Source organism: Cornus florida, unplaced genomic scaffold, assembly GCF_030987335.1.
Source record: "Cornus florida cultivar Cherokee Brave unplaced genomic scaffold, ASM3098733v1 CherokeeBrave_3.0.0_Hap2_Chr03, whole genome shotgun sequence".
Lineage (NCBI taxonomy): Eukaryota > Viridiplantae > Streptophyta > Magnoliopsida > Cornales > Cornaceae > Cornus > Cornus florida.
Genome location: NW_026775573.1, coordinates 18,799,445 through 18,807,937, shown reverse-complemented (window position 1 = coordinate 18,807,937; position 8,493 = coordinate 18,799,445). Strand labels below are relative to the sequence as shown.

Sequence of the window (8,493 nt, the reverse complement as noted above, 5' to 3'; positions counted from 1 at the left end):
CACTGTCTTCCTCAATCGCCACGTGCAAGTTGCACGTGACTTCACAATTTCAATGGCATTTAGTATTAATAATAAAATTTTAATCGTCAATAAAAAACAAAAAATAAAAATAATTAGTTCGAGTTGGTGGGTCCCAATTAAACCTAACAGTTTCTTCCGGCCTCTCTTTGTTCCCCTCTGTCTTTATCCCCGTTGTTGTTTAGCCATTGACCATACATTCTTGCTACCGTGCGCGCCTCCCCACCTCAATAGCTTATCCTTCACCACCTCGCTTTCTCTCTCCCGTCTCTTACCTCTCTGTTTCTTATGAAATTATCAGTGGGAGTAGTGATTCTAGAGAGAGAAAGTCAGGATCTGGGTTTTGTGTTTTGCTGTTCAGAAATGTGATTTGTAGTGAACTGGAAAGCTCTGAAGAGATCTGTGTTGGGCTTTTGAGTTTTGCGGTTGATTTTTCATCAACGGCCAGCCTCATGGCCGGTAATGAAGTTAAACTCAATGACTCCAAGGTATCTAATATATATATAAATATTTAATTATATGTATTTGTATGTATGTATGTACATATTTGCTGGTTGATGATCAAGTATGGTAATGTTAATTATGTTTCAATTCGTTGGTACTTCGAATTTCTGGTTTTTATTTTGTGATTTTGTGCTTTAATATTGATTTATTGACTTCTACTTTAGGTTTTGAATGGGTTCATTCGGGGTTTTGATTGATTATGAAGATCGAGCAAGTGTCTTTAATTGAATCGTTTTTTCTCTGGTTCGATTATTTTTTGGGTATTATCTACTGGATTTCCAAATTTGTTCTTCAGAAGTTTTAATCCTGCCAAATTATTTTGTTTGATAAGTAAATTTTACAAATTTCTCGTCTGGGTTTGGACTTTGGAGGTGTTTGGTTTGGGATTTTGCATATAATATAAAGTTTTTGAGATAGGGTAAAGGGTTTATTTGTATGGCTGATTTGTTTGCTTGCTGTTTTATATTATTGTTGAAGTGGCTCTTGCTTATCATTTGATTTCTTGAATTTCACTGTTTCTCTGTTAATTTATTCTTTACTATGCTAGAACACAATTACTGCAAATTTTGCTAATACAATTGTCTTTTGATTGAATTTGGGTACTTGATGCAGATGAAGAAGAATACTATCTGTGGTCGTGGTTATCATGACTTTGTAGCTTTGAATTGTACAAGGTCTTACTCTTAACCTCTGTTTTGTGTGTAGATGGTGGTTCCACTGAATACATGGGTTCTTATTTCCAATTTCAAGCTGACTTACAATCTTCTTCGTCGTCCGGATGGCAGCTTCAATCGTCATTTGGCAGAGTTCCTTGACCGGAAGGTCCCAGCTAATGCAAATCCAGTTGATGGAGTTTTCTCCTTTGATGTCATTATTGAACGCGGCACTGGCCTCCTCAGCCGAATTTATATGCCGGGTGATGCTGAAGAGGGTCAGCGGAGTATTGTTGAACTTACGAAGCCTATGAGCTCTGAAATTGTTCCTGTCATAATCTTTTTCCATGGTGGAAGCTTTGCACACTCATCTGCAAATAGTGCTATCTACGACACCCTTTGTCGGCGTCTAGTGGGCATTTGTAAGGCTGTTGTGGTATCAGTGAATTATCGGCGAGCACCTGAATACCGATTCCCTTCTGCCTATGACGATGGTTGGGAAGCTCTTCAGTGGGTTAGCTCAAGACCATGGCTTAAGAGTGGGAAAGACTCAAAAGTTCATATATATTTGGCCGGCGATAGCTCAGGTGGTAACATTACGCACAATGTTGCCTTACGAGCTGTAGAATCAGAAGACATTGAAGTATTGGGAAATATATTGCTGAATCCGATGTTCGGTGGGCAAAAGAGAACTGCATCAGAGAAGCGATTGGATGGGAAATATTTTGTCACCCTTCAAGACCGTGACTGGTACTGGCGAGCATATCTCCCTGAAGGAGAGGACAGGGACCATCCAGCCTGCAATCCATTTGGTCCCAATTGTATAAGCCTTGAAGGAAAGAAGTTCCCCAAGAGTCTTGTTGTGGTTGCTGGTTTGGACCTTGTTCAGGATTGGCAGTTGGCTTATGTTGAGGGGCTGAAGAGGGCTGGCCAAGAGGTGAAACTTCTACATTTTGAGCAGGCAACAGTCGGGTTCTACTTGTTGCCGAATAACAACCACTTCTATACTGTCATGGATGAGATAAGCAACTTTGTGAAACCGTAACTGTTAATAGACTTAACTTACTGACAGGCAGCAATGCATAAAGAAGCTTGACAAATCGCCTCGGATTTATTACTTTGGAAGGGCTTGTTTGCAGTTTATAAGAATATGTTAAATTGTTAATACTACTCCTTACTGTTTAGTTGATCATGGTGTTATTACTATTTGTGCTGCATTGCGTTGGTTCGTCTTGGATGAGAGACAGCTTGGCTTGGTTGTTGGTGCATAGCATGGTTCAGCATCTAGCTGGATTGGAAAGTCGTTGGCACTCGGGTATGTGGATTCTCGGTGCTTTGGTTTCCTGCACATTCTTCTGGGCTGTCAAAGCCATTTAAGTAAGTTTGATTGATATATCCAAGATCAAGTTACAATTTCTGACTTCTGGCCCCAAAGGATAGGAAGACAGGAATCTGGGGATATTATTATATGGCCAATCAATTTGGTAATTTTCCTCGCTAATGTCATATAGATAATCTTTGGGCATGGATGGAAAACCATCCATGCATGGTATTGTGAGCTTATATGATGTCTTTATACATGTGTTCTAGAATTGTATAAAGTTGTTTGCTTAGCTGCTGCTCAATTCTCTCTCTTGATTGCCTTTGATATTATCTCTATATGCTGCTGTTGATGCTTCAGTGTTGTTCTTCTGAGCTGGACCTTATTGAGCTTTGGCAACTTTATATGGAATTCTGAACCGATTTATTTTTCTTGGAAACACTTGAGCAAGGTTTAAAAATCTTTTCTAAGTTTTAGATGGATTATAATTGATGATGATGAACTTAATATGTTGATTGTTGCCTCATTTATTTAAAGCTGAAGCTTCCTATTTGAACTCTTCTTATAGTTCTTAGTGATATAAATTGAGAGATTGGGATTTCCTTTGGCTAACAACTCTTTGTTCAGACTTCAGACTTAGGATGTTTAGTTCTAATTACAGACTTTAGTCATAGGAAGCTGTTGTTTGCGCTCCAACAATCTTCTCTGGCGCTCCAACTCCTTTTATTGATAAAAGGATCATACCAGATTGCACTCTACTTTGTTTTTGCAACACGAACTGCCTTTTCCGTTCATTTGTTCTCTTTTGTGATCTGATCTCTCTCTGTCTTTTAAACCATGCGCATACATGTAATGAAACCACAAGAACACAACCATTGATTAACTCCACTCCTCAAAAATAATGCTTGGAACATTGAACCTATTGATTTTGGTTATCAGGAAATAAGATTTCATATCTAATAAGCGTTTCTGTGGAGGTGGGGTGGCTATGAAAATTCTATTTCTTCGACGTCTTTTCATTCTGTGTTGTATCCTAATATTTAATCCCATGAGCCAAGAAAATAATGGCAGCATCCTTGCCAAACCCCAAATTCACCCATTTCAATCCTCGTTTGTTCCATTAGCCACTAAAAAAATCAACACAAATATTGGTGGTTACGGCATGGCAATGTTTGAAGAACTATCGAGCTGCATGTCATTGCCGGAATATGCTCTAATTCTTCCACCTGCCTTTGCAGCAGCAAGCCTGCAACTTCGTTTCTTTCGGCTTGATCCAGAACTCTACAAAATTAAGTTAGAAGTTGTGTTGAGAGAGAGAGGGGCACTTTGGTCTTTTGACTGTATATGAGATGGAGCAACTCTGATTAGAGAGGGCACTTTGGTCTTTTGTCCCCATGGGAGATGAAGCCACTCTCGTTTTAGTTGATAAGTTACTAGATTTGTGTAAAAAGACCACAACCTTATCTCATAGAAAGTTACCTGTCTGGTTGAGTATGAGTGTATATCACCACAACAACTTGAGTTCTACATCACAAACTTTTAGTCTTTTTATGGCAATGGATCTAGAAATCAGGTTTCTTGATTTTAAAGTTGATACAAATAGCAAACTGTTTCTATTTTGACCTAAAGAAGAATAGTTGCAAGGAAGTATCATTGTTGCTGAATTTGTAATTCTGACAAGAAAAGGGTTAGCAATTCACATGCTAACTCCACCAATTTGTTGTACCAATGTTGTGACAACTATAGTGTCAAAGCTAACTTAAAAAGAAAGGTTTCCAAGTTCGGACCACACTGGTGTGGCCATCCTGGTTTCCTAAATCCAATGCCCTAAATAAGCCCTAGTTGACTTCCCAAAAAAGGGCATCAATAATCTTCACTATTGATTAGTGAAAAATTCAAAGAATCGCATTCTCGCATCTCATTCATCTAACGTGAACAGTCATATCTGTCAGTTCATCATTTTTTTTTGGAAAGATTCTGTCAGTTCATCATTCGTTAGATGAAATGAGTGCTACATAAGCCCAGTTAGCTTTTGATTTCCTAAATCCAATACCCTAAATAAACTTAGTTAACTTCCCAAAGAAGGGTATCAATAATCTTCGCTATTCATTAGTGAATAATTCTAAGAATTGCAATTCTAGCATCTCATTCATCCGACGCTTATTATTCATCTGTCGCTCATCATTTGTTGAATGAAATGAGTGTTACCACTTGACTCCTAGTTTTCTAAATCCAATACCCTAAATAATCCTAGTTAACTTTCCAAAGAAGGATATCAATAATCTTCACTGACTATTAGTGGAAAATTCGAAAAAAATTGTTATTGTCGGATCTCATCCAACATGAAAAATTCAAATAAGAATCATGCTACCGATAATTTTAGATATCGCTCAACATCTGTTGAATGGGATAAGTACTGCACCACTCAATGGCTCACAACGGGACTCGAGCTTATTCAAACAATACAGATATGCAAGATTTTGTGATTACTACTTTTTCATTCTTGTCAGTTCTTGGATGCCTTGGGTGATGGAACTGGTGAGAAGAGAATTCAAATATTGGCTTGCTTTGGAAGAGGACTACCCTATATGCAACACTGTCTGAAATTTGGATGGTTTTGAAGAGGACCCCACACATTGCTTTTGAGCTGGTGAGATAGGGTTTCATAATGATGATAGAATGGCATAAATTGGCAAGCAACAGCTAAGCTTTGGACAAAGACATACAACCTTCTGTTTATGTTGACTACTCAGGCCCCACTTAGATATAACATTACGAGCCTTTGTTTGATTCCTTCAAGTACAAAATTATTATTGTCCGTATTGTACGAAGGTTTATGATATTTGCATTATTGGGTACTGGGTATTATTTCTGCATCTCTTGCTTGCTTAGTCCTTGCTGTTTAAGATTGGTTAGATCAACCAAACTAGAGCAAACTCAGGTCTGGCCCAATCCGGAAAATTCGAGTTCGGATTCTAACTTGGTTAGATCAACCAAACTAGAGCAAACTCTAGTCGAGCTCAATCCTGAGAATTCAAGCTCGGCTTGTTAGAATCATCTAGGGTGTATTTGGTAGGGTTGATTTGGAGGGATAGGGAGAGAGAAAAAAAAGAAAAGATAAGGTGGGCGTGTGTTTGGGTGGGTTAAGTGGAGAGAAAAAGAGAGGATAGGGAGAGATATGAAAGAATAATTACAATCCGGTTTTTCTCCTAATTTGAGAAGATAGGAAGAAAAATGATAGCGGAGTAAGTGATTAATTAGTAATACCAAAAATACCCTCCACAAATTAATATACAGAAAAGTTATTCCATTTATGTCCTAATTTTGTTTTCAGCTATTATTTTTATTTTTTTCTTTTTTCTTTTTTCTTTTTCTTCTCTACTTTTGTTTTTATCATTGCATTGAACTATAGGAAAAAAACATTCCAAAATATTCTATGTGAGATTTTAGAAATGGATAATGTGTGAAGTGATTATGAAAGGGTAGGACAGTAATTTGGTCACTATCATTTGTTTTATTTTCTAACCTTTATCTTATTCAAATAAGAATAATTATCTTCTTTTTTTTTTTTTTTCTTTTTTTTTTTTTTTTTTTTTTTTCTCTCTTCTCCCCTACCTATTCAAACACCAATAGAAATTATTACTATCTTTTCTTTTCTTTGTCATAACTAATAGTATCCTTTCTTTTCTTTTCTCCCCCGTCTATCCAAACACATCCTTAATCAGTTTTGAGTTTAAGATTAGGTTTGGTAAAGAGAAAAAGTTCATTATAAATCCAAATAAGTTTGATCTCATAGTTCGTTAAAATGTTTGTGTGAATGCCTTTTCTTCCTATTTGCTTTTGCTTTTCTTAACGGGCAGATAAAATTTTTTTTAGGGTATTGCTATCAAGAGAGCCCTCTAATGACAAGAACATTGGGCTCTCCTTATTGACCTTTGAATTGAGATATTAATAGATTCATTTGACTTTTTGTAGATCTAAAAAAATTAAGCATGTTAAGATCAGCCAAACTCGAGCAAGCTCGAGTCAAGCCCAAACCTGAGGATTCGAGCTCGGCTTGTTAGACTCATTTAATCAAAGTTTGAATTTAAGATCATGTTTGGTAAAAAGAAAAAACTGCTCATAGATCCAAATAAGTTTGATTTCATAGCTGTTTATTAAAATTCGTGAGCCAATGCCTTTTTCCTTTCACTTTGCTTTTACTTTTTTTTACCTGTACAGGTAAAAGAACTTATAAATAAATTAAATAATGCTATCAAGAGAGTTATTCCGACAAGAAAACTGAACTCTATTTATTGACGGTTGGATTGAGAGATTTATTAAAAGAAATGATCTCAATCTAGTGATCAATAAATAAAGATTTCAACGCTCACGAAGGGGTTCTCTTGACAAAATTACTCAAACTTTTTTATTTATTTATTTCTGGAATTTCAAGCAAAACACAATACAGCCTTTCCACAAAGGTAAAGCAAATTCTGAAACTAAAATGTGTGATTGTACATGAACCAAGACGCAGAGAGTAAGAAGTAGGCCCTGGTGACAGAATGTGTTGTCTGCTTAGTAACTACTGTTGTGCTGACAGAATGTGTTCAATCAAACCTTGTCTGCTTGAGCCTCTGGCGCTATTGCCTGGGTCTCTCTGTTTATGTCATTGCAATTGGTATCATAGCCTAGTTTATGTTCTCATTTTGAGGCACCGAAAGGGTAAGCAATCCTTGGGGTAAAAAAAAAGAGAGAGGCCATGTCACAAGGTAATAATGTTTGGAATAATCATATCCATACAAATTACTGTACAATTCAACCCAATGAACCTTTTTATAATTTAAACTCTTTGAATAATGGAATCCAAAATGTGTGTGTGTGTGTGTGTTTTTTAACAGTAGGTTGGTTTACGCGACACATTTCTCAGGTCAAAATGACTACCACGTCATACTAATAGTAAAAAAAAAGCCAAAGACCTGTCATGTAAGTCCCAAAACCTCAAGAAATGTTTCTTCGAGTTCAAAATCTGAGGACACTCTCTCAGGTCAATCTAAATCTTGAGAGAGACCCCTTGAATCTAAATTCCCCGAACACTCTCACAGGTTACTTAAAATCTTGTTTTTAGGTTTATCAAAATTTCGAGAGACATATTTCAAGTCTAATACACTGAGCACTCTCACAAGTTAAAAACATTCTCTCTAAGTCTATCAAAATTTCGAGGGTACTTCTCGAGTTTGGAACACCCTCTCAGGTCACTCAAAACCCTTGGGACACTCCTAGGTCATTTAGAATCTTGTGACACTCTTGAGTCCCTAAGACCACTGGGCATGTCCAAACCCACCTCGAGGGAATTGACTACAAAGGAGGAAAAGAGGCTATTTACATTAAAGAGTTATGCTATATAGGCCCAACATTCTCGTCGAAATGCTTGACACATCAAACAATACTTCGACCATTGGCCAAGCATTTCTGTTGAACCCCTTATCATTTTTTCTTACAATTAAATGCTTAGCCTGCACTATCTAATGTTCAGCCCCTTTACGAAGGTGAATTTATTACATGGTTCTGGCTAATCACAACATGACACACAAGTAAAAATCTCCTTACAAAGAGGGACGATTTGATTAGATAGGCTTGCCAGAGTGTGGCTAAGGCAATATTGGCCTAACCCCTAAAGCCCAGGCCAATACCCTATGAAGGTTTAGGCCATTGACCAATAATAACCAGGTCCTCGAACTCTAAATAACATCCTCTTCATAGAATTTAGACAACTTGAATTACTACAACTACAACTATCAGACATACCAAACGTCACCTGTGCTCATGAAATGGCTCAACTCAGCCTTCTCCCATCATTATAATTTATTACCGACCCCATTAAATACCCCCACAACCACCAACATCCTTACCAGCTAAATTGACATCTCCAATAATTTCCAAGCTGAGGTGAGTTGTTTGCAATGAGCAACATTGTGATCCAAGGAAAATAGTTGGATATCGGTTCACACTCAACTT

At 37.1% G+C, this 8,493-nt stretch overlaps 1 protein-coding gene across 1 annotated transcript; it reads left to right on the top strand.

The window, feature by feature from the left end:
• The first annotated feature begins 212 nt into the window (after nt 1-212).
• On the top strand, nt 213-2,800 carry LOC132299781 (gibberellin receptor GID1C-like). The gene is made up of 2 exons (XM_059796594.1): nt 213-506; nt 1,228-2,800. Exons 1-2 carry the CDS (start codon nt 471-473, stop codon nt 2,218-2,220), a joined length of 1,029 nt encoding a protein of 342 aa, XP_059652577.1. The 5' UTR covers nt 213-470; the 3' UTR covers nt 2,221-2,800.
• The last annotated feature ends 5,693 nt before the right edge of the window (nt 2,801-8,493 follow it).

Excerpts from the sequence above, each read along its gene's own strand:
- LOC132299781 (XM_059796594.1), top strand. The coding sequence starts at position 471 with ATGGCCGGTAATGAAGTTAAACTCAATGACTCCAAG. Across the intron at positions 507-1,227 it reads TTAAACTCAATGACTCCAAG|ATGGTGGTTCCACTGAATAC; the intron begins GTATCTAATATA and ends TTTTGTGTGTAG.